This window comes from Haematobia irritans, chromosome 2, assembly GCF_050003625.1.
Source record: "Haematobia irritans isolate KBUSLIRL chromosome 2, ASM5000362v1, whole genome shotgun sequence".
Classification (NCBI taxonomy): Eukaryota; Metazoa; Arthropoda; class Insecta; order Diptera; family Muscidae; genus Haematobia; species Haematobia irritans.
In genome coordinates this window covers 232,211,115-232,235,559 of record NC_134398.1, presented here as the reverse complement: position 1 = coordinate 232,235,559, position 24,445 = coordinate 232,211,115, and the positions used below count along the sequence as shown (strand labels likewise).

The window sequence follows — 24,445 nt, the reverse complement described above, 5'->3', positions numbered from 1 at the left end:
ATATTATTATTTACAACCCATTTGCTTCACTTCACTTCTTGATCATTTTACGGATATCACAAATTGTACAAGTATATAATACATTCAGAAAATTTCAAGGGTTTGGAACAAATCCGGCACTGCATTTTCTCTATGTTTTTGCAATAGTGATAAACATAAAGAATATATGTCTTGGGCTTGATATTATTCCATTCTTGTTATTGAAAGTATAAACAAATGGTATTTTGATAATAACAAGCGGGTTTTTTAATGTCGGGTTTCCTCTGTTTTAAAATATCGGATGAATAGTTTTTTTTTTCAAAAATTATAATTTGGAAAGGGAACAATTCAACAATGTATGAAAAGATGAATACAATGTTTTTAAATTTTTATGTGACAAAAAATTCCATTTTTCTACATTTAGCGTTTTACTGCCAATTACACGTTGAAGTTAGAAACCGAAAACTGATTTTAACACCTTTAAATGAAGATTTCAATAAAAAAAATCGGTGTAAAACGATCAACCGGTGCAGCGGTTTTGATTACTCCAATACTTAGGATTGGCTTACCTCCCCATAAGTTAGAAATTATGGAAAATATAAAAGGATAAAAGGAAGCCACAGGTGTCCCGGTATCCCCAAAGGAAATATAAAGAGCACTAAATTCCGAAATAATGGTCAATCACCTATGAAGATGAATGCAAGTAAACAACAAATCCATAGTCATATAACTTTTTTAATAAAAATATGTTTGAGCTCTGACAAATTATTTATATACAGAGTAGAGTGATTTTTGGAAGCCCAGTTTGCTTGGCTTTATACAATCGGACTACTATTTTCTAAAACAGGTAGACGGCGTCTTCAGGCAATTAACGGATTCAACTAGTCTTTCTAAAAAGCATAAAATAAAATTCATTCATTTCATTTGAAGTTAAAATATTGCAGTTTAATTGCCTGAATTTTGGCAATTTGCAAATTTACATTGATATTACAAACCGGTACACTCTACACTCTAATAAATAGATATTAGATATTATACATTATTTATTACTATATATTATATACAGAATGTAGACTAATTATCACTGACCCCATATGTTAAGAATTAAGAAAACTAAACTTCTGCATATGGGTAAGGAATAGCAGATATCCAATTCCCAAATGTTTTCTCCATAAGGAGTTAGCATAAAGGGCCCAAAATTGAGTTATCTCTCCCAGCCAGATCTATACTAAAGGCTGTGGAAAGGTTCATTCGCCCGAACCGAAACATGTACAGGCGTGCGTGTATAGATTTGTATCTGGCGTTTTCTTTTCAATGGCTCTATTAACCATGTTCCTTAATCTATATCTGTCCATAAAGCTCGAAGAATAATTGTATAATTTAGATTAATTGATACTATTATTTTTGTGATTGATTCTTTTTTCAATTAAAAAATTTGTTGAATCAATTAAATTTTAATTGAATATTTGTGAATCGGATTGACGCACGGTGTATTTTAGTATTAGTATTATCTGATTTATTTATTTATTTTAGTATTAGTATTATCTGATATCTATTATCTCTTAGTATTATTATCTAGCATCTAGCTTCAGATCTAAAAGTGGCTAACCACAATATTGGTTATTGAATTGGGGCTAAGGAGTGATATTGCGAATTAGAACATCTATATCGCATCTATAACCTTAACATGGACCTTGCAAAATAAGCAATTGTTGTTTTTTATATTAAAACAATAAAAACAAACAGAAGCCACAGGTGTCAAGATGTCATGTCACCTAAGGCAATTTGAAGAGTACAACTTTTCAAAAGAATTGACTATGAGGAGGAAAATTGTTATTGTAGACATTTCCAAAGCCATACTTACACTTTTTATAAAAATTAACTGTTTAATTAATACACTCCTGTCGATAGAAGGCACTGAATGGAACCGAGTATGATGACTAAAAATAAAAGAAGAAAAACCACACCCGACACTTTAATAAACCAAACAATTGAGCGGCGGCAACAACAACAAAATGATAACATTCACTTCATTCTATTTTGTTTGTTGGCATTTTTTTCCTTTTGTTTTATTTTTCCATGGAATGAGATAATAATGATGAGCACAAAACTAGACTTATTTTTATGTTTATACATGCACTTTAAATATTTTTGCTTGGAAAAAATTGTAAAATTAGAGGAATCGATTATAGTCACACTTTAAATGTATGCATTTGGTGAAAACCGGTTTTAATTATAGTTTGCGCGTTCAAAACTTCAACAGAATTTTTTTTTTTTTGGTATATATTGCTAGAATTACCATTTATGTCACAAATATATTTTGTTTTATAAAGTTACAAAAAAAACCGTAGTAACAATATTCACAATTAATTTTAAGCTAATAGCGGCGATTCCACGAACACTTCCCGTAAAAATCAAAACAAGTAATGATGATGGCTAAACAAGCCCATAGCTTGTTCTTGGCGTTGTATTGAAAAACGTTCCACATGACAGCAACTAAACGAAGGCGATTGTTGCGTATGGGAATACGCAATGAACACCAACCACCCCAGGCCAGACCAGGGATGTAAAGGTTGGGACAATTGTACTAAATTCCCAAAAGTACAATTGTACTACAATAACCTATTTGGTACAATATCAAATTTTGAACGGCGGCTTATACTAGATTTTTCCAAATTTGTCAGTTCGGTACTGAGCTAATTGTGAGATTAATTGTACATTTATTCATTTATTTATTTCTGTGGTATAACGTTTTCGTAATTTTCCATCGTCACTTGTGCCAGACGATTTACTTGGCCCATCCGTGGATGTATGTTGGAGTCATACTAGCTTATACAAACAGACTGTAAGTACGGCGCATTATGGGCTTTACAGACTATCAGTTATTCCGAACGGAATGTCGGTGTTTGTAAAGAATCTTACAATGTGTCGCATCGATACGACTTGTCGGTGATGACTAAACCCTGCCAGCATTTCAAAGTTCCATTTTATCCTCATCGCTACCACAGACTCGTAAATGTCACCACAACCGTCGCGAACTGTGATGGGGGAAGCATATCAAAAAGTACAAAATGTACATGAAAGTATTTTGCCATCACTACTGTTAGAAGAGCCATTTTATTTTTTGTGAAACGCCAAGCGCAACCAACTTGTTATATTTTATTTAAATAAAAACGAAAATAAAGTTCTGAAAACATAGATATTACCCTTAAAATTGTGAAAGGTATATGGTGAACAATTTTCGACTTTCCAAATAGAATAAAGTGATCGTTTTTCAAATATTTTTCCAGGCACGCTGTCTCCATCGAAAATAAACAAACTGGCTGATAGACGCTGCAATATGTAACTTGCTACTTAAAACTCAACATCATTCTTTTATTAATGCAAAAAATTATGTTAAATGTGATGAGATAAACCGAAAAATGTTATATTTATAAGAAATTATAAATGTTTAATCAAATCAATAAACATCTACACAATCGTGTTTTACTTGACCACAATGATTCTTCTACAATTACCTTAAAATGCACTTTTTCTGATAGTTTGCAGGGGTTCTTATTGGCGTCCTTCGAAATTGATCTAAATAGGCACCTAATAATTGCACTGATGAGAAACTTTTTCGTAGTAACTTGGCGTGGTACAACTTCTCAATAGCGACGGCGCTTTTCCGACGAGTTTTTGATGTCGTATCCCTGCCAACATTTTTTGAATTTGGGGGCGCTTCTGAGAATCCCCAGTACGTCGAAAATAATCATATACGATATCAAAAACTCGTCGGAAAAGCGCCGTCACTATTGAGAAGTTGTACCACGCCAAGTTACTACAAAAGGTTTCGCATGAGTGCAATTATTAGGTGCCTTTATAGATCAATTTAGAACGACGCCAATAAGAGACTCTCCAAACAATCAGAAAAAGCACATTTTAAGATAGTGGTAAAAGAATCATTGTGGTCGAGTAAAACACGTTTGTTTAGATATTTATTTATTTGATTAATCATTTACAAATTCTTACAAATATAACATTTATACCACTATCACATCACATTTAACATAATTTTTTGCATTAATGATGATGTAAAGTTACAAGTAGCGAGTTACATGTTTCAGCGTCTATCAGCCAGTGTTTTTATTCGATGGAGGCAGCATGTCTGTAAAATATTTGAAAAACAATCACTTTATTCCATTTGGAAAATCAAAAATTGTTCACCAATATACCTTTCACAATTTTAAGCGTAAAATCTATGTTTTCAGAACTTTTGTTTCGTTTTTATTTAAATAAAATATAACAATCTGGTTGCGCTTGGCGTTTCACAAAAAATAAAATGGCTTTTGTAAAAGTAGTGATGGCAAAATACATGTATGAAGTACATTTTGTACTTTATGATATGCTGCCCCCCATCACAGTAGGATGGTTGTAGTGACATTTACGAGTCTGTGGTAGCGATGAAGATGAAATGGAACTTTGAAATGCTGGCAGGGATATGATTGTTTTCGACGTAGTGGGGATTCTCAGAAGCGCCCCCAAATTCAAAAAATGTTGGCAGGGAATAATCGGTTAATGTGTTATCGATCCCATAAACACGCAGCAGTATCGATTATGCCTTCGGACTTAACATATAATGCGCTTTACAGACTATCAGTTATTCCGGACGAAATGTCGGTGTTTGTAAAGAATCTTACAGTGTGTCGGATCGATACGACTTGTCGGCGATGACTAAATAATCGGTAAATGTGTTATCGATCCCATAAACATGCAGCAGTATCGTTTATGCATTCGAACTTAACTTATAATGTGCACAATATATGGGATAGGTTCGACACGAGTATTGTCGTCCGGAATAACTGATAGTCTGTAAAGCGCATAATGTGCACAATATATGGGATAGGTTCGACACGAGCACTGTCGTCCGGAATATCTGATAGTCTGTAAAGCGCATTACGCATCGTGCGCTATTGTCAAAAAAGTTAAAATGTGGGAACTTCCCTGCCAACATTTTTTGAATTTGACGGCGCTTCTGAGAATCCCCACCACGTCGAAGAAAATCGTATACGACATCCAAAAATCGTCGGAAAAGCGCCATCACTATTGAGAAGTTGTACCACGCCAAGTTACTACAAAAAAGTTTCGAATGAGTGCAATTATTAAGTGCCTTTTTAGATCAATTTAGAACGACGCCAATAAGAGCCCCTTCAAACTATCAGAAAAAGTGAATTTTAAGGTAGTTGTAAAAGAATCATTGTGGTCAAGTAAAACACGATTGTTTAGATGTTTATTAATTTGATTAAATATTTATAAATTCTTATATATATATATATATATAGCATTTATACCTCTATTACAACACATTTAACATAATTTTTTGCATTAATAATAGAATTATGTTGAGTTACAAGTTGCAAGTTACATCCCTGCCAATATTTTTTGAATTTGGGGGCGCTTCTGAGAATCCCCACTACGTCGAAAACAATCATATACGACACCAAAAACTCGTCGGAAAAGCACCGTCACTATTGAGAAGTTGTACCACGCCAAGTTACTACGAAAAAGTTTCTTATCAGTGCAATTATTAGGTGCCTATTTAGATCAATTTCGAAGGACGCCAATAAGAACCCCTGCAAACTATCAGAAAAAGTGCATTTTAAGGTAATTGTAGAAGAATCATTGTGGTCAAGTAAAACACGATTGTGTAGATGTTTATTGATTTGATTAAACATTTATAATTTCTTATAAATATAACATTTTTCGGTTTATCTCATCACGTTTAACATAATTTTTTTGCATTAATAAAAGAATGATGTTGAGTTTTAAGTAGCAAGTTACATATTGCAGCGTCTATCAGCCAGTTTGTTTATTTTCGATGGAGACAGCGTGCCTGGAAAAATATTTGAAAAACGATCACTTTATTCTATTTGGAAAGTCGAAAATTGTTCACCATATACCTGTCACAATTTTAAGCGTAATATCTATGTTTTCAGAACTTTATTTTCGTTTTTATTTAAATAAAATGTAACAAGCTGGTTGCGCTTGGCGTTTCACAAAAAATAAAATGGCTCTTCTAACAGTAGTGATGGCAAAATACTTTCATGTACATTTTGTATTTTTTGATATGCTTCCCCCATCACAGTTCGCGATGGTTGTGGTGACATTTACGAGTCTGTGGTAGCGATGAGGATGAAATGGAACTTTGAAATGCTGGCAGGGATGTTGTAGCATCTATTAGGCAGGGGGTTTTTCCCAATAGAGGCAGCGTGTCTGGAAAAATATTTGAAAAACACTTTATTCCATTTGGAAAGTCAAATATTTTTCACCAATATACCTTTCACAATTTTAAGCGAAATAACTATGTTTTCAGCACTTCATTATCATTTTTATTGAAATAAATTACAAGAAGCTAGTTGTGCTTGGTGTTTCACAAAATATAAAATGGCTCTTGCTACAATAGTGATGGCAAAATACTTTCATGTACATTTTGTACTTTTTGATATACTTCCCCCATCACAGTTGGCAATTGTGGCAGTGTCACTTACGAGTCTGTGGTAGCGATGAAGATGAAATGGAACTTTGAAATGCTGGTGGGGATGGTTCTTGTAACAATAGTGATGGCAAAATACTTTCATGTACATTTTTTACTTTTTGATATGCTTCCCCATCACAGTTGGCGATTGTTGTAGTGTCACTTACGAGTCTGTGGTAGCGATGAGGATGAAATGGAACTTTGAAATGTTGGCAGGGACCTAGCATTTTTGTTGTCTGGTCACGTGGAAATTATTTCATCATCAAATACATCGACAAATAATAAGGCGTTATATGCCATTCTTAAACTTTAATATTGAAAACACTCGAAAACAAGAAAGAACAACATTAGGGCTGTTTCTTTTAGCACTGGATACCCTAAGCCGTGAAGGACTAAAAGAAAACAGAGTACTCGTTTATCCAGGACATCTCCAAAAATATGCAACACTGTCATGAGCTGTTCAAAAACAATCACAGAAAAGAAGTGAAATCTTGCATTTTTAATGTATGAAATGCTCCAATTAGTAATAAATATTTACTGCTGCGATTATTTATGACACTATACCACTTTGAAATTCATGTTTTTCGATGATGAAGCGTCACTTTATCAAAACACAATCTGGCAAGATCGGAGCGACTTGTACTGATGAGATGTTCTGGATAGAACACCAGTGCAACGATGTTCTGGATAGCCCATACAAATGTTGTATCCAGTGCAGAAAGAAAACAGCCCTATTATTATATTGGTTCATCGCGCAAATTGTTTCATTTACCGTCTATCGCTATGGCCGTGCTTACACACATACTCAAACGCACTAACTGCGCTTTTACGTTATTCGTAACGTAATACTTAGAAATTTGACGAAGTGTCATTGCAATTCCTTATCAGTGGTTTTCGCTACGTCATTATTATTAGTTATTTTCTTATTTAAACCATACGGCGAATATTGTGCGGGGATATTTTTTATTTGTTCAAAGACTTGGATAATCAACTATTGGCTTTCAATTGTGAAATTCGTATACTGAGATGGAGTTTCCTCATTTGGGACAAAATTGTCATGAGAAGTCATGCAACAGGCTTGATTTTTTACCTATGAAATGTGATGCTTGCAAAAATGTATTTTGTTCGGGACATTTCAACTATGAACACCACAATTGTCCAAACGGTAGAAAAGATCATCAAGTTCCACTATGTCCGCTATGTGGGGAACCAGTGCCAACGCCGCCAGGAGTGGAGCCGGATCTAACAGTAGGACAGCACATTGACAAACAATGCAAGTCAGATTCTCGAAAAATCTTCACAAACCGATGTTCTTACAAATCTTGTAAACGAAAAGAACTGATACCTGTAAATTGTTCTCAATGTAAAAGAAATTTCTGTCTACGGCATCGTCATACAACTGATCATGAATGCCAAGAGGCAAAAACAGGCTCTGGAAATACAAATGTGGAAGATACAAGGTCAATGGCAGCGTAAGTACATAATGTTTAAACAACTATAGATAGATTATGAATCATTTCACCATATCCCGGAAGCTTTTCCACTTTCAACAAATTGCACATTCATACAAACAGGTTAGAGGTGGATTATTGAAAAATCATTTGTATGATGAAATACTTTAATTGATCTTGCTAACTTGATAGATATCAAGTTTTGCAATGATTCACATTTTTTTCGGAGAAGGAAAGAGTTGGTCATGCCAAAAGTCGTCTTTCCCGAACCAATATACCTCTTACAATTTGTTTAGCGTGTATAATGGGAAAATTCTAAATTAAAAAAACTTAAAAATCTGTGTTTTATTTTCAACAGGAGAGCGGCAGAAATGCGACGTACACAAAAACCACCAAATACATTATTTGATGTCGCCCCCAAACCAACAACAGCAGCAGCAAGAGAATCGGCGGTCCAACGTTTAACACAAAATATCCAGGGAAATATGGTAGGTTTAACAATTAATAAATATTTTATGTTTCACAATTAATTTAGTTTTCCAATTACATTTTAAGGTGTGTACTATGTTCGGTTTTCGAACATTTTCGTCATTACTTTTCCAGATCTTGTCAAATAATAATACAATTATTTTATTTACAGTCGGAAGATGAAGCGATGGCAAGGGCTATTGCGTTGTCTATAATGGAGCTTGACGAAACTAATGATCGCAATAGAAGAAACGAGACTGCCAATCAAAGACGTACCAATGCAACAGTGCCAGTTGGTGGTCGCGACAACCAAGAAGGAACTGCCAAGGACAAGTGTTCATTATCATAATATCAATGACTTTTTATAATTAAATAGTTGCGATAAAAAATATTTTAGGCAGAAAAATGTCGGTTTTAGTTACCGGCGAAAAAATATCTGAATGAAGACTAATGCCTGTTGAGAGAGAAATAACTACAAAGCCCAGGATGGATTTATATTTCTGAATTGTTAAATTAGCAAATACTTACAATTTAAGATGTATCTTATGTACACTACAATTTTTAATTATTATTATCCGTGCTCAAGTATAGAAAGCTAATACTGTTACATTCTGACAACCCCCACTGATTTTGAATAGATGTAGTGGTTATATGTAGGCTAGAGGTTATATGTAGGGAAGACTAGGATTTGCCTTGTTTCTCCTGGATGCTAATACACATCATTTTTGTTTTTGGAAAATCACAATTGATTATATGTTTATTATATTTAAAAAAATTAAATTATGTTTTTAAAATCAAAAACTCAACGTTTTTTACAATTTTTATATTAATTAACTTGTCCGTTCTTTGTCCAATACGATGGGTGGTACTGGAGATAGTGCAGTTGGTGATGTCACATTGCTATTATTACCCGATGATTCTGATACTTCTGTCAGATTTTCCATATGGTTGGGTCCAACGGAAGTTCCCTCGAAACTTACCTTTTTATCGAGGGATATCTTTCTAGGCGGTGTGGGAGGACAACCAGCTTCGCTAGAGGATCCACTTATTTTACGTTGACTTACAGAGAAATTCACAATAGATTCTGCTGCTAAAATACTGGCGCTAGATAGTAATATAGAGACCTGCTCTCCCGAAGGGCAACTGCTGATTGTCATGTCGTCCGCCGTGTAGCCATTAGTTGTTAATAGGTGCTCCAACTTAACAAATGATTGAATAACATTATTCTAGAATATTATATGAAAATATGCAATTAAACTTGGAAATAATGGATATGTAATTTCAATCTTACTCTGATTGGTCTAAATATAATGAATTCGGTATCACGATTGCTCAAATACAATTGCATTGACCTTTGCAACACTGGTAGTTTAGTTTTTATAAGACGCTGAGTTTCTTGTATAACACTGCTAATTTGTTGAGGACTTGCCCAAGGGCTTTGTCTTAATGTGTAATTTAGTTTGTTTACAGGAGGCTGTTGATCTTTTGCCGCTGCGCTGACTTTAGCATCCGTGTTCACCACGGACTGGGCCTTGTCAAGGAATGCAATAAGTGGTGCTGCTAATGTATTTACAGCATCTTTTATAAATTGTTCACAAATGAGTTTTAATTGCCGGTCAACTTCTTTACGAGAATCCAATAGATGTTCCTTTATTTGTGGCGTGCCCTCTAGTAGAAATTCCAACAAAGCATTATTACTACCCATAGAAAATAGCTGCTTACGTTTCTGTAATAGTCCAAATGCAGCTGTTTTCACTTTACTGAAATCCAATGAGGTTTCCTTGGCTGTAAAGTCGACGCGAAATGGAGCTATTTGCTCACGAAGAATAAGTAAATGTTTTATTTCAAATAATTCGCCATCAATCGGGGTCTATAAAATATAAATATATTGTTCCGCCCATTGTTCAAGATCTCATATAAATCATACCTTTGCCTGCGATATTTTTGAAGATGCCGAGGAAACGCTTTGTATGCAAAGCTTTAGAGCCTCCTGAGACAATCCCTGGAAGATGGGCCTATCAACGCAGCGATAGAGGCGTGACAAACATACTAAAGTCCGTTTAACTGTTGGATACCACATACCATGTAGATCAGCTGGGGAATCTATTAAAAAATTGTGTCAATGGTTTTGTGAATATTTTTTAGGGTGTTTCACTCACTCATATTTCTAACTCGGCTAACACTAGTATCTATGCTTTCAGCTTCTGTTATGTTTGATGTTGTAGATACCAGTGAAGAACGTGAGTCAAAACGTTTTAGATGTGGAGCCCCCTGTAAAGACAAAGCTATGCTCTAAAAAGATATTAATGTTAATAATTTTATAACAACGATCAATAATCGGTTATTACCTCCATCATTTCCAATTTTTCTGGATACGCCAAATCACCTGAGGAAGGTTTGTAATGTAGAATGTCTGATTGCAAATATAGATGGGCCCTAAAAACTAGACGTTCCTGCACATCTTGTAGTAGCTGATTTGCAACTGATGCAAATGCCTCAAGTGGTGTTGCTATCAAAAAAAAAAAAACAAATTATAAACTTCTATGGAAGAGCCAGAGTTGTCAAAACTTACGATTTTGTTGTACATGCTCTTCTAACATTTCTATTCTGAGTATGGAACAAATTTCAGCCAATGTTTCCAAGTGGTTAATATGTATTATGAATGGACGCATTGAATCATACAGAATATTGCATAGACTTTCTAAGTAGGAGCTAAAATTTTGTATAAAATTTTTAACTTTGTTATATAAAAATTTAACTTCAAGATATACTTACGTAAGAAGCTCACTTTCAGTAGCAAAAAATTGGTAATATAGACGTTGTTCGTCTTGACAGACATGTACAAGGAATGAACATGAACTACGCATCAATGTGCAATGATCTCCTTTATGTTGAGCATTGATTTCCTTGATGGCTTTATCAACAGATGGTATCATTATGGTAGATCTCTCATTCAAATAGTTTTGCTGCAATTCACTCAATAAATTTGTGTATTCGGGACACACATCAATCCGAGATTCTATCATTTGTGAAACTCTTTTGATTTTAGCCGCCGATGTTTGGTATTTGCCATAATATAGAGCAAAGGCAGCATCGGTAGATGTAGAGGTATCATTACTGCCAGCTGCCGTTTGTTTGGGCCGCAACGTGGCCTCCGTAGCTTGCGTCATTACGGAATTAACATAATGTTTTATAAGCGTAACGGCTTTGGCCAAGCAATGTTTGTATTTCACTGTGTATGCTGGTGAATCTTTAAATTTGGTCTAAAATTGAGGAAATGCTTTATTTATTGCAGCTTGCTATAAAATGGTTATCTTACATGTTCCTTTAAATATGTCAGGCATTCGTCCAGTTTATTCAGGCATTCACGAAAAGATTCAGAGGCTACTGAGAGAGTAGGGCTGTGTAAACGTTGATTTATTAGCTCGACTTGATTAAAGTAATGCAATCGCGTTTGTATTCCTTCGCCTAATGTTTGAAGTTTGTCCTGCTCTTCTATTAGCTGTTCGCTTGCCGTATTCAAAGCTTCCGTTTTCTCCGATACAAAGGCATATTCTTCCCGCAATGTTTTCAAACGGCCCATTGCTTGCTCTATTTGTTCCAGCATATTTCCACATTCTGCACTTCTCGTAGCCAATTGTTGCAAGTATTTATGAGAAGCCAGATCTGCATTCTCGTGTATCTCAGCGTGAACACGGTCATACCATAATAGAAAATCGTGGGTCGTATCTATAACCCTTCCTGGTGACATTTGCAAGTCTTTTAGAGATGAGATAGTAGTTGGATCATCGTTTAGCTTTGATGCAATTGACAAATCTTGGATTTTGTCATCTTCTCTTGGACTCTGGAAGATTAAAAAGAAAAAATAATATAGAAAACAAAACCCCTGATAGGAGATGATCACAACTCACTTCAATTTCTTGGGAAGACCAAGCAGCGTTTATTTGTTCTATACATTCTTCTTGAGCAACATTTAAAGCAGCCAATGGATTGGGTTTGGACTCCCACTGAAGCAATCTCGATCGAATTTTCTTTAAATTTTCATTTTCCAACTGAACACTGACGACGTCATCCATTTTCGTGGTCCTGCATCGATGGCCGCAAATCAGATGTTTTTGACATTTCGTTTTTGCAGCTGATATGGTTGCTCACTCCCGTTTTTGGTATTCTGCAGGCCGTGCTCATCATAGGCCGTTTCGCCTTATGCCTAGTACGAATATCTTCATTTATCTCCGTAAATAGGGTCTCAAGCCCAGGGATGTTAACTTATTTATGCGAAATAATATACCTGCCTATTTTTCGTGCGAAAAATCCAGGGTTGTATAAATATGTTAACTTTATTTTAGCCAAAAACAAAAATGCCCAAAACAAAGATTTCGCATTTATTCTGCGCTAACGTTTGTTATATGGAGTACAACAGTTTTTCGTGCGAGAACGTTATCTTAGTACTAGGCTTTAGTGTGTAAAAATAACCATAGCGATAGACGACACAAATGATATAGTGTTGCCATTGCTTTTCAAACCTTTACTAATCATTGTTGTTTGCCTGGCGACGTGGACAATCTTTTATCTTGAAATAACTCAACAAATAAAAAGATATTACATGTTTTTATTCAACTCCAATATTAACCCTTTCAGCATTTCTAAGTTCCATTTCATTCTCATCGCTACCACAGACTCGTAAATGTAACTACTTCAATCGCCAACTGTGATGGGGGAAGCATATCAAAAAGTACTAAATGTACATGACAGTATTTTGCCATCACTACTGTTAGAGGAGCCATTTTATATTTTGTGAAACGCCAAGCGCAACTAGCTTATTATAATACATATATTTAAATAAAAACGAAAATAAAGTGCTGAAAACATAGTTATTACTCTTAAATTGTGAAAGGTATATGGTGAACAATTTTCGAGATAAACGGGAAAATTTTATATTTATAAGAATTTATAAATGTTTAATCAAATTAATAAACATCTAATCGTTTTACTTGACCACAATAGGGCTGTTTTCTTTTAGCACTGGATGAAACATTTGTATGTGCTATCCAGAACATCATCGCCAGGTTCTATTTTGATAAAGTAGCGCTCGATTTATTTATTTATTTTTTTTTTATTTATATTTATTGTGAAAATAACCAAGCCTTTAGGCCAATATAAAATGGTTATAAAAAAGACTACAAAAGTAACTTTAAATATCTAGGCCCATATTCATAATAATTTACTGACAGTTTATGGAAGGAATTCGTATGATAATAGTAGGATTAAAGTTTACTTTAACTTTTATGAATATGGGGGCTAAAAATTTGACCAAAAATAACAAAATAAACATTGGAATAAAAACTAACAGTAATAAATTATAAAAGATAAGAACAAAGAATAAATAAAGATACACTTTTTTATGAATTAGAAAAAAATGAAATAAAAAACTATTTTAGTGATTTAGAAAGCAAAGTGAGAAAAACTACTAAACAATGGATAACAAAGAACTTATTACTACTAAAATATCATTACAACAAAATGTGATTTTTTTGTTTTTTTGCAATTTACGTAATTAATTTGTATTATAAATATTTAGTTCTAATAATTAAGCTCTAATAATATTTAGCTCTAATAAAACCTTACTTTATTTATTTATTATTATTCTATTTCTTTATTATTTTTATAATATATATATATATATATATATATATATATATATATATATATATATATATATATATATATATATATATATATATATATATATATATATATATATATATATATATATATATATATATATATATATATATATATATATATATATATATATATATATATATATATATATATATATATATATATATATACATATATATATATATATATATATTTTTTTATTTTTATTTTTATTTTTTTTATTTATTTATTTCTTTTTTAATTTTTAATGTTCTCCAATCCATTTCTTTAGGCTGTTTAATAACAAAAAGTGAGGGCATAAGAATAGAAAAAAAAACACTAACTATATTCGCATACACCAATTTTTTTTTTAAATAAAAAAAATGTGAGCGAATAGAGAAAAAAGAGAGAATTATTTTAAGTAATACTATAAGTTACTCAACTTCTATTGAAATTCAAAAGTTTGCATCTACAATTATTATATGACAATGAGAAATTCCTTAACGAAACAGGCAACCTGTTGTATATACGAGCAGTCCTCACCCCAAAAGATATAAGAGTTGTGGATTCCTCTTGGATTTGCTAAATTTAAATAGCAATTTATTGTGAATAATTTATCGAAAAACATGAAATACAAAGTGGTACAATGTCGTAAAAAATCGCAGCAGTAAATATTTATTACTATTTCAGCATTTCATATATTAATGGCCAGTTTCTCATCCTCCGATTAATTTTAACCGGTGGATAGACCTCCGGTTAGTAAAATATGTAAGATTTCACTTCTTTTCTGTGATTATTTTTAAACAGCTGATGACAGTGTTGCATATTTATGGAGATATCCTGGATAAACGTACTCTGTTTTCTTTTAGTCCTTCGCGGCTTAGGGTATCCAGTGCTAAAAGAAAACAGCCCTAATGATTCTTTTACAACGACCTTAAAGTGCATTTTTTCTTATAGTTAGCAGGGGCTCTTATTGGCGTCGTTCTAAATTGATCTAAAAGGGCACCTAATAATTGCACTGCTGAGAAACCTTATTGTAGTAACCTGGCGTGGTACAACTTCTTAATAGTGACGGCGCTTTTCCGACGAGTTTTTGATTATTGTTTTCGACGTGGTGGGGATTCTCAGTAGTGCCGTCTAATTCAAAAAATGTTGGCAGGGAAATAATGAATATTGACATCTAAAAAAATGGATATCTTACATTTTTAATGTATGAAATGCTCAAATAGTTATCAATATTTACTGCTGCGATTATTTATGACACTTACCACATTGAATTTCATGTTAAGGCCTGGTTATGCATCCCAAAATGGGTCGTAAGCGTATCGTGGCGTGTCAGCTGTTTGTTTTTGATATACGACAGCCCATACAAACGATTACCCAACATTTGCACAACGTAGCCGTTCGTAAAATTCAGAAAAAAAAAACAAAAATGTACGTGTCGTTGTCGTATCAGCTGATCTGGAAACAAGCGTAATCGATGAAAAATGCGATTAGCGGAAAATATATTTCATTAAAAAATGTAGGATTGCGTTGTTTCGGTTAAAATGGACGATGAGAAATTAATATTTTTCGTAAAATTAATTTTAAATGTAAAAAAAAAAATTTCTTCTACCAGTTCTTGACAGTTTGTTGGTACGTTTTTTTTTTTCAAGTTGGTTAATCGCCAAAAAAAATCATATGGTTTCGTTTATAATGGACGATGAGAAATTAATATTTTTCGTAAAATTAATTTTAAATGTAAAAAATCAAATTTCTTCTACCATTTCTTGACAGTTTTCTGGTACGTTTTTTTTTAAGTTGGCTAATCGCCAAAAAAATCATATGGTTCCTTTTTTACGGCTATGCTACATTTTTAGATGTATAACCAGGCCTCTACTCGATAAATTAGTCACAATAAATTGCTATTGTGATCCTAAAAAGCGTCACTTTATCAAAATGCAATCTGGCAACACCGAAGCGACTTGTCTGATGAGATGTACATACAACTTTCCATCTCTGAATTGTTGGTGGACGTAGTGCGTTCCGTTTTATGTCTCACCCTTTTTAATTGTTTTTAAAACATATTTTATTCGTCATAAATATTAAGGGGAGGTTCTGTTTTGATCAATATCTCCTACAACTAAAGAATTGACATGGCCCCTCAACCTGTGGTAACCGGATTATCTCCAAAGGAAGGTCCACCTGGTACCCGTGTGATTATACGTGGAGAATTTTTGGGAACGAAAGCTACCGATCTCATAGGTAAGTTTAAGAAATTGCATATTTTTTCCGGGGCAGAAGGTGGCAAGATTTAAAAATATACTCCAAAGGTCTAAAAATATGTGGCTCTGATTGTCTGCTGGCTGCTGAATGGGTTAGTCCCAACAAAATAATAGCACGATCCGGACCTGCAAAAGGAGTAGGAGACATCATTGTTACAACCAGAAGTGGTGGAGAGGGAACATCATCGGTTCAATTTAGAGCCATAGGCAATCATGAGATTATAGGACCATTAAAAGAATCAGCCGTATGGATTGACGAAGCACCATCGCAAAATTTTGCCTGGGGCCGCAGGACCCTAGTGCAATCCGTTTTGACCCAGGAAGATCCTTTAGGATTATCTACCGAGGGAAATGAACAGAAAAATGTGGAAAACTTGAGAGAACTGTTCCCAAATGCTAGTGGCGACCTATTGCAAGAGAACTTTTCTCCAGCCCTTTTTCTACTGGAGAAACATTCGGCAACTACTTTTGCTGACTTAAAGGCAGGCCTTAATTATCTCAATCGCAAAGTGGAGAGCCAGAAAGAAGGACAGCTTTCGTTTTTAAAGTCTAATGCGGGCTCAGTAATTGATCAGCTGGATACCATGATGAATATCCGGGATAAATTACAAGAGGATAATAAACTGTATGGATCGGAACCATTGAATGTTCTGGAGCAGGAAATTGAAAGTGAGAAGAGCATAATAACTCTATTACTTGGGTAATCATGGCCAGATAATTAAATTTAATTTTAGATTCGATTACAAAATCTGAGAATATATTCAAAGATGTTTTAGTACGCAAGGAGAAAGCGGATTCTACAAGAGCTATTCTTTTAGCATTGTCACGTCACAGGTTCCTATTTTGTCTACCAAATTCTGTAGAGAAGAAAGCTGCCGCTGGTGAATATGATATAGTGGTTAACGATTATGCAAGGGCTAAAAGCCGATTTGCAAAAACAGAGATACCTGTACGTAATATTTGAAGAGATTTGGATATAATCGGCATTTCAATATTTTTCCTCTTTTTTCCAGATTTTTCGTACTGTAATGGATGAAGTTGATCATCGAATTTTACAAATACGTAAACAATTGCACGAAAAGGTTATTAAAATGCCGCAGAGTGTCGATCAGCAACGTAAGCTTATTAAAGCTCTGGTAAGTCTGGAAGTGCAGCAGACAGGATCTTCAATTAATGAGAAAGTACGAAACGGTGATCCAGCTTGGGATGCCATAGATGCTAGAGGGAAATATCTCGAACAAACATTCAAGCAGACATTCGAACAGTATGCAAGCAAAGATGCCCAAGCAGCAGAGAGTAAGTATTGTAGGGGAATGCATCTATCTGGAAAATTACCATTAACTTTGTTCCAGAAAGTAAAAGTCGTGATATAAACCAACCACCAAATAGAGTAACATTTTGTGAGGAGATATGTGAAATTGCAGCCTCTCAATTGCCAGATCTGTGGCGTCTTGGTCAAATGTATTTCACAGGGGAATTAAGAGGTCCAAACGATCCTCGGCCTGGTGATTTCAAGGTTATATGCCCTTTTTATACCGTTTTTTTTCAATAAAAACAAAATGAAATTTAATTACAGCGAATGATATTGAACGCTATCGAAAAATTCTGCATATTTTTGAAAGTGGCCATGTGTACAACAGATTCGGAAGCTCGGGCTCTTCGACAGTCTGTTGGTTTAATATGGCCTATTTCCCATGGATCTCACGACGTATTCAAATCATGGCTTCCTCAATGTTTGCGTTACACGCGTATCACATATGCCACTTTGATAAGCTTGGATTTACCCTCTTCAGCCTTGGATATTGTTCAGAAATTCATTGATGAGACGCGCCTACATTGTTTCTCAAACATCTTTGAAAGAGCTACACAAAAATGCTCTAAAATAACAGAATTAGAGTCCTGGGAAATGGGAGTCGAAGACTTTCCAGGCGCAACATTATTGCCCCAACGTTTAGAAGAATTGTTAATCGAGACATTGGAGGATGCAAAGCATGCTTGCATCAATCCAGAAATAAGGTTCGTATATCATGGCGATTAGGCAATAAAATTGAGATAATTTTGTTACACATTTTGTTGCAATTTCTTTTAGGGAAGGTAATCTACTGGAATCGGAATCTGATGGCCAAAGGGAAGTTTCTCAACGACTTCAAAAATTACTTCTTTGTTTTTGCGATGTTATTCAAGATTTAGCATTCAACTCACATAAGGAGGAAACACCAACACACAATGTTTCTCAGTTATTGGGATACCCTAATAATCAGAACAGTGGTCCAGCATCGGGAAGATATGCAAGTCTGACATCATCTACGGCTGTGACATGGGAGCAACGAATGTTATGCTGTTTAGCAAATTGCGCTTATTGTAATAAAAGTTTTTTCCATCGAGTGGGAAAACTCTTTGAACGGTATGTTGGGATTTCATATCAGAGGTTTTGTAAAGGAACTACCTGCGTTGTCAAATCAGTTGTAGAAGATTGTACATCTACCAATAGTCTCATACAAGTTATAAATCTTTCATATATTTGTCAAAAGTGGACCCAGGTGGTTTGTTTTGCAAGGCACAGACTATGACATTCTAAGTTTGCCATAATCTTTATATTATTCTGTAGATATGGATATCCATTACCATCTTTAGCTATTGAAACTGCCCGCTATTCCGTCAATAAATTATTCTCCAATATTTTGGATGCATATGTTGAGCACAAAGGTACGAGTGTTATAGCGTTGAAAGAAGGAACTAATGTTGCTATATTTTTCTTCAATCTTCCATGTTTCATCATGTTTAGGTGATCCATTGGTGGGAACTATTGAACCATCTATGTATTTGGGTGGTTTTCAGTGGGATATCGAAATGCCAATTGGAAATTTACGTCCGTATGCCCACGAATGTTGTGACAATTTAGTGGCCGTGTATTCTGAAATATTTACAATATCTCCAGCTTTGCTAAGATCAATTTTGGAGCCAATAGTCCTGACTATTAGCGAAGAGTTGGCTCGCCTAATGAGCTGTGTACCACAGTTTAGTTATTCAGGTGCCATACAGGCAAATGTTGATATACGTTTGCTGAGAGATACTCTGCGTTTGTATACAAACGAAACAGGAAGGTAAGTGACACATTCAAATTGATTATTTTTTTCATGTCATTTTATTAAGATTAAAAGTTATTATTAAAATGTGGGACGTTTGAAACGTAATTGCATTCAACAAGTTTTTAAATCTTATTAATAATATTAATCAAACAACAAAGCAATAAACCGTCAAGGCTATGTAGGACATTATGTAGCAAGACTCTTTTAAATTTCTGACTAAAAAGAAAATTATTTAGTCTCCGATGTCTGTAAAGAAAAAAAAAAACATTTTCCCACATTGCATGTCTCTTGAATTTATTTGATATGTAACAAAGAATTTCCTTCCAATATTTGCTCTTATCCAAATTTTTTTCAGATTCAATCACGAAATTAATTGATCCAATTAACTTTTTAATTGAAATTGCTTCAATCACGAAAATGAAAGTACTAATCACAGAATTAATTATAAATAAAAATATACTTGATTAAAAGATTGATTGATTTCTTCCGCTCGTTCAATTATTTTGTTAATTGATTCAATTCAAAATGTAATTTATTTTGATCACCAGAAAATTTCAAAAAAATTAATCGATACTATTAGCTGTTTAATCGATCTCGGAATACCAAGCAGTTAAAAAATTATTATTTTTTTAATTTTAACTAAAAAATTAATTCAAATAATCGATTTTAATTTTAAAGTAAAAAAATTAAGACAGTTTTTGCAATTACGTATTGAAAATACACAGATAAAAAATTTCTGATTCAATCACGAAATTAATTCAGTCGTGGAAATGATAGTATCAATAGGTCATAAAAAATTACTTGATTCAAAAAATTAATTGATTTCATTAGCAATTTCATTAAATTGATAAAATAAAATTATTAATTGATGTTGATTTTAACAGACTTACGGCTATTTTCATGTAGCCCCGTTAGGCTTAACTGCCAGTTAACAGAAAGTAAATTGCAAATATGTTTTCTCCGGTTAACTTTGACTGAATTTTTTTATCAGTTTGTTAAGTTCCTAACTGGCATATGGAATATATAGGCAAGATGACAGCTATGTCCATAATACAGTGTAAAAGTTTGTTAGTTAACGAGGCACTAACGGAGCTTCATGAAAATGGGGGTTAGTGTTTTTATTTTAAAATTCAAATTTATAGTTTCAACCAACCAATAATTTTTTACAGATTTTGTCTTCCGAGTTTGATTAAAAAGTTAACTTATCAATTAATTTTTTAATTGAAAAAGTTTTCAGCTTCAATCTACTTTTCAATTGGAAATTTTTCGATCATATATTTTTCTGTGTTCAATCAAATTTTTAAATGGAAATATTTTGGTCATAGTTTTAAAACAATAAACAAATTTTTCATTAATCTTTTCAACAGGAACTATTTCCTAGAAGCTCTGGAAGCTATTAACCCCCCATTAAATCCTGATCAAATTAAGCAGGCTGATGAGATATTGGAACGAGTTAAAAGCCGTATGAATTTGCAGTTAATGTGCTTTTTTGTCAAGGATCCATAGACCTTCATACGTGTATAGAGATAGTTATGTGCAATGGCAAAAAATTAATTCCATATTATAAAATTTATAGAGTTATTTTAAACACTGTAATTATTTATTAAATAATATCGAAAATAAATGTAATTTTTTTTTGTTTCAGCTTAGGTAGAAAAATCAATTTTTTACATAAAAAATAAGATTTACAATTTAAAATCAAACGATATTTTTTCTCCACTTTGGAATTTATCAACATTATCCTTAATGGCCTTCTCAACATCAATCGTGTTGAATTTCTCTTGTATGCGCATCTTAATGGGATTCTCCAAAGCATCCATTATCTGGTAACGCAGTAAATTTGGTAAGACATTCACTACAAATTCCATAACATAATCCAGTGTACCAGCTCCATCACATCGTACTTGAATGTTACCCATGTCGATTTGCAAATCATTAATTTCAGGTCGTTTTCTTGTATCCAATGGCTGACTCACGGATACTGTGAGTCTTATATATTGCACGGTGAATAGAATGTGACCAACTCGAGATACTAAGCCACCATTCACTTCCCACTGTCCACCACCAGCAATTTCTTGGGTTCCGACTGTTACTGTTAGCGTAATTGTATTATTTTCCATTGAGGCTATCACATCGCCGTGTCGATAAAACGAAGCAATTCCATTAATCCACGTATTCGATAATTGCATTCCAAATACCCCCATTGTACGATTGTAGTCGGGCAAACGGAATGGATCGTAACCCATTTCACGAACCTGTTTGCGTGCATCAGCAATAGCCATGTCTAGAGGACTTATTGAATTTGGCAATAATTTATCACCCATCATTTTTTTTATATTTGCGTCGATGTCGGTTTTTAATTTTGTATAAGCCTCCTGCAGCATGAACGGTTTCATGGCATCAAATACAAGATTAGGGGCAGAATTCACAATACCTTGAAAGACTGTACCCAAAAATCCCAAATTCTGAAAATCCATGGACATATCAGCAAATGTAACATCCATTTTAATGTGATCAGTCAACAAATGTCCGTCACGTTGAACGGCTAATATTGCAGTGCCAGTTATCAATACTTTTCTGAGGATTACAATAAAAGGACCATTTGCCTTTGAGAAGAACGATGTTAATGTGTACATGCCTTTTGTGATCAGTTCGTCCAGCTCAACAGCGCAATCAACCTAGAAAAAGTTATAAGTGGTATTATCGTTTGATTGAACTTTTTGGAAAAGGTAAGTACCAATTTGATGTTGATGTAGTGAAAATAAAAAAAAAAATAAAAGTGAATGAAAATAAAATTGTTTTTCCATTCAAATATAATATTAATAAACTATAATCTGTCCAAATCCATTTATAACGAGGTAAATGATCCAAAGCACCACGAGCTTACTACTCACCTTTAAGGTGTATATTTTGTATGTATGTAGTCACTTAATTTCTTCTACATAAAATTTAACTTTTGAGATGAACGCCATTTTAATGAAAAGTTCAGTTCAAGTAGAAATTATTTATTAAAAAGTTTTAAGTAGTCGACTTTGTAGAAATTGATTTGGAAAAGTTAAAAACGGGAACATTTTTATAAACTATTGTCAAAGCTTGGATGGTAAAGTCTCATCGCATAGATGGTGGAACAATATGTCTTTTTATTAATTCAAACAAAGTAACGTTGGAAATAATCTGGTTTTCGGCGCGGAAACCAAACATAGTAGCCTTTTTTAGGTATCACCTGTAGATAAGTTGTACATGACTGAATAGTTGTTAGCTTTAATGTCAGATGAAAAATTGCATAAAATCAGAAATTGAAACCATCTCTGCGCAAGACTTGCTAATAAATTGGTGTGAAAAAATTATGATTAGCATTATGTGGAAAAAATGACCAACCTAGCAACAACACTGACACAGTTGGGAGACCTTCCTCTATAATAGTCTCAATAGATGAACAAACAGGCCGAAGTTTGATCACTAGAATTGTATTAGCAAGAATAAAAATTTGGAGGTATTCACTATTAGCACATGGGTCAAATATATGATGGTGTTCCTTATGGACGCACCCAAATGCTCTCAATAATCGAAAACATGTGGATCCACCAGCATTTGATAAACTATTACTGTGTAAACCATGGCACGTTTGGAAGTGTTTTCTCCAGTGGAGAAGTTCCAAGGCGGTAGCTAAACCTTTTAGCGCGCTTGAGAACTTAACGGAGTTGACACTGAAATCTTTCTGAGCCCAGTAGTGATGACAAGCTTTTGGATGATAGCTAGGAGTACCAGAGTCTGCAACAACATAAACAATGTCGCTCTTCATTACCATATGGGCAAAGAGAACTAAATTGGAAGACGAAGTGATTTTGAGTTCATAGCTAAGACTCTATTGGTCTATTGAACTTCGTCATATAAAAGCACAGACGATGCGCATTTATGCCAAGCGTTGATTAATCCGATATTGAGTTTGGTAAGATATTCCATTGGTTATTTTTTTTTTACAAACACAGACGATACGCATTTTTGTGAAACGCAGATTAATCCGATATTGAGTTTGGTCAGAGAAGAAAGTAATGCCTCTTCTCCGAATGATTAGATTATACAGAAGAAATACTGTCATGCATTACATTTCAAAGCACTCGAGTTTTTGTGATAAAGATTTGTTGAACTCGTCATAGTTTTTTTTCGTTTCCAGACTATATGAATGTACTTACTGTCATTCCATTCAAATCTGCTTTAATGCTAACGATGCGAAATTTTGATAAGCCGTAAGATTTCACTTGGTACATATTTAATGTAGCCATTCCTAGACTTTTCTTCATATCGGGCACGTTCATGGGATCGGGGACTGGAACACCGGGAAAACCAACAGGATCTTCTTGTTTGTAATGTTCTAGGACGGCAAAAAGTTGGGCCGCAACACGATTTTCGGTAACCTTAACATTGTGTTCATCAATTGAATTACTAGGCTCCTCGACAGCAACTTCTAAGGAGGTGGGGGGCGATCCTATATTAGGCGTAAATCTCTTTATGGATATTAATGACATGTTGTAAAACTTACCGCTACCATCGAATCCCTGTGCGCACACTTGATTGATGATACACAACACGGCCACGATTATAATCCATGATCTTTGTAATTCCATGTTGTTTTTTATACGTATTTGTCTCGTTTGAGATTTTAGTTAAATCATTCAACTCAGTTATCAGCGGCAAACTGATGCACACAACTTCAGCCTTTACACTTGGTCACAACACACCCCCTGTATGTACACCACTACTGTATGTATGTATTGTATTTATTCCTCTTCTTCTAAGACTGTCTTGAGTTGTTGTCTTTAGTTTTCGTCTTTCTACTGTCAATTATGTGAAGACGAACACAACCTCCTCCCTTGGCGGTCACTGTAGAAATGTGCGCGAGGAGCCTATTTCCGGAGAATTTTGAGAGCAATAGATTAATCAGATAATAAATAAATATTGTATGACACCAACAACAACCTACTGTTCAGTACACAGTGGATTATTATAGGAAAAATCCAC

The 24,445-nt window shown here is 34.0% G+C and overlaps 5 protein-coding genes across 7 annotated transcripts in view; 2 read left to right on the top strand and 3 right to left on the bottom strand.

Annotated features, from left to right (window-relative positions):
* The window catches only part of l(2)gl (LLGL domain-containing protein l(2)gl), a 34,800-nt gene extending 32,367 nt beyond the window's left edge, over positions 1 to 2,433 (bottom strand). Inside the window, exons 1-2 of the mRNA XM_075297880.1 lie at positions 2,279 to 2,433; positions 1,844 to 1,919 (exon numbers count right to left, since the gene is read on the bottom strand). The gene's annotated coding sequence lies outside the window, so the exon portion shown is untranslated. The remainder of the gene's footprint in view (positions 1 to 1,843; positions 1,920 to 2,278) is intronic.
* The window catches only part of LOC142227374 (uncharacterized), a 41,609-nt gene extending 17,284 nt beyond the window's left edge, over positions 1 to 24,325 (bottom strand). The window contains exons 1-3 of one of the 3 annotated variants that reach the window (XM_075297885.1): positions 23,967 to 24,325; positions 23,620 to 23,912; positions 21,091 to 22,104 (exon numbers count right to left, since the gene is read on the bottom strand). In XM_075297885.1, the coding sequence (XP_075154000.1) occupies positions 21,112 to 22,104; positions 23,620 to 23,912; positions 23,967 to 24,051 (1,371 nt within the window). In that variant the 5' untranslated portion in view covers positions 24,052 to 24,325 and the 3' untranslated portion in view covers positions 21,091 to 21,111. Of the gene's footprint in view, positions 1 to 21,004; positions 22,105 to 23,619; positions 23,913 to 23,966 lie in introns of those variants that run through there. The other 2 variants (XM_075297884.1, XM_075297886.1) reach the window with 2 other exon arrangements.
* On the top strand, positions 7,373 to 9,213 carry LOC142227369 (AN1-type zinc finger protein 2A). Its single transcript, XM_075297878.1, has 3 exons — positions 7,373 to 7,965; positions 8,303 to 8,432; positions 8,585 to 9,213. Exons 1-3 carry the CDS (start codon positions 7,520 to 7,522, stop codon positions 8,759 to 8,761), a joined length of 753 nt encoding a protein of 250 aa, XP_075153993.1. The 5' UTR covers positions 7,373 to 7,519; the 3' UTR covers positions 8,762 to 9,213.
* Cog3 (conserved oligomeric Golgi complex subunit 3) lies at positions 9,135 to 12,526 on the bottom strand. The gene is made up of 9 exons (XM_075297877.1): positions 12,324 to 12,526; positions 11,732 to 12,256; positions 11,188 to 11,675; positions 10,985 to 11,124; positions 10,761 to 10,921; positions 10,572 to 10,704; positions 10,340 to 10,515; positions 9,704 to 10,282; positions 9,135 to 9,638 (listed from the first exon to the last, which is right to left on the bottom strand). The coding sequence occupies exons 1-9, from the start codon at positions 12,486 to 12,488 to the stop codon at positions 9,243 to 9,245; spliced, it is 2,763 nt and encodes a 920-aa protein (XP_075153992.1). The 5' UTR covers positions 12,489 to 12,526; the 3' UTR covers positions 9,135 to 9,242.
* Positions 16,075 to 21,050, top strand: Sec5 (exocyst complex component secretory 5). Its single transcript, XM_075297881.1, has 10 exons — positions 16,075 to 16,317; positions 16,386 to 17,006; positions 17,072 to 17,286; positions 17,351 to 17,633; positions 17,690 to 17,853; positions 17,914 to 18,353; positions 18,427 to 18,741; positions 18,946 to 19,043; positions 19,123 to 19,441; positions 20,794 to 21,050. The coding sequence occupies exons 1-10, from the start codon at positions 16,209 to 16,211 to the stop codon at positions 20,930 to 20,932; spliced, it is 2,703 nt and encodes a 900-aa protein (XP_075153996.1). The 5' UTR covers positions 16,075 to 16,208; the 3' UTR covers positions 20,933 to 21,050.
* Positions 24,326 to 24,445: the final 120 nt, after the last annotated feature.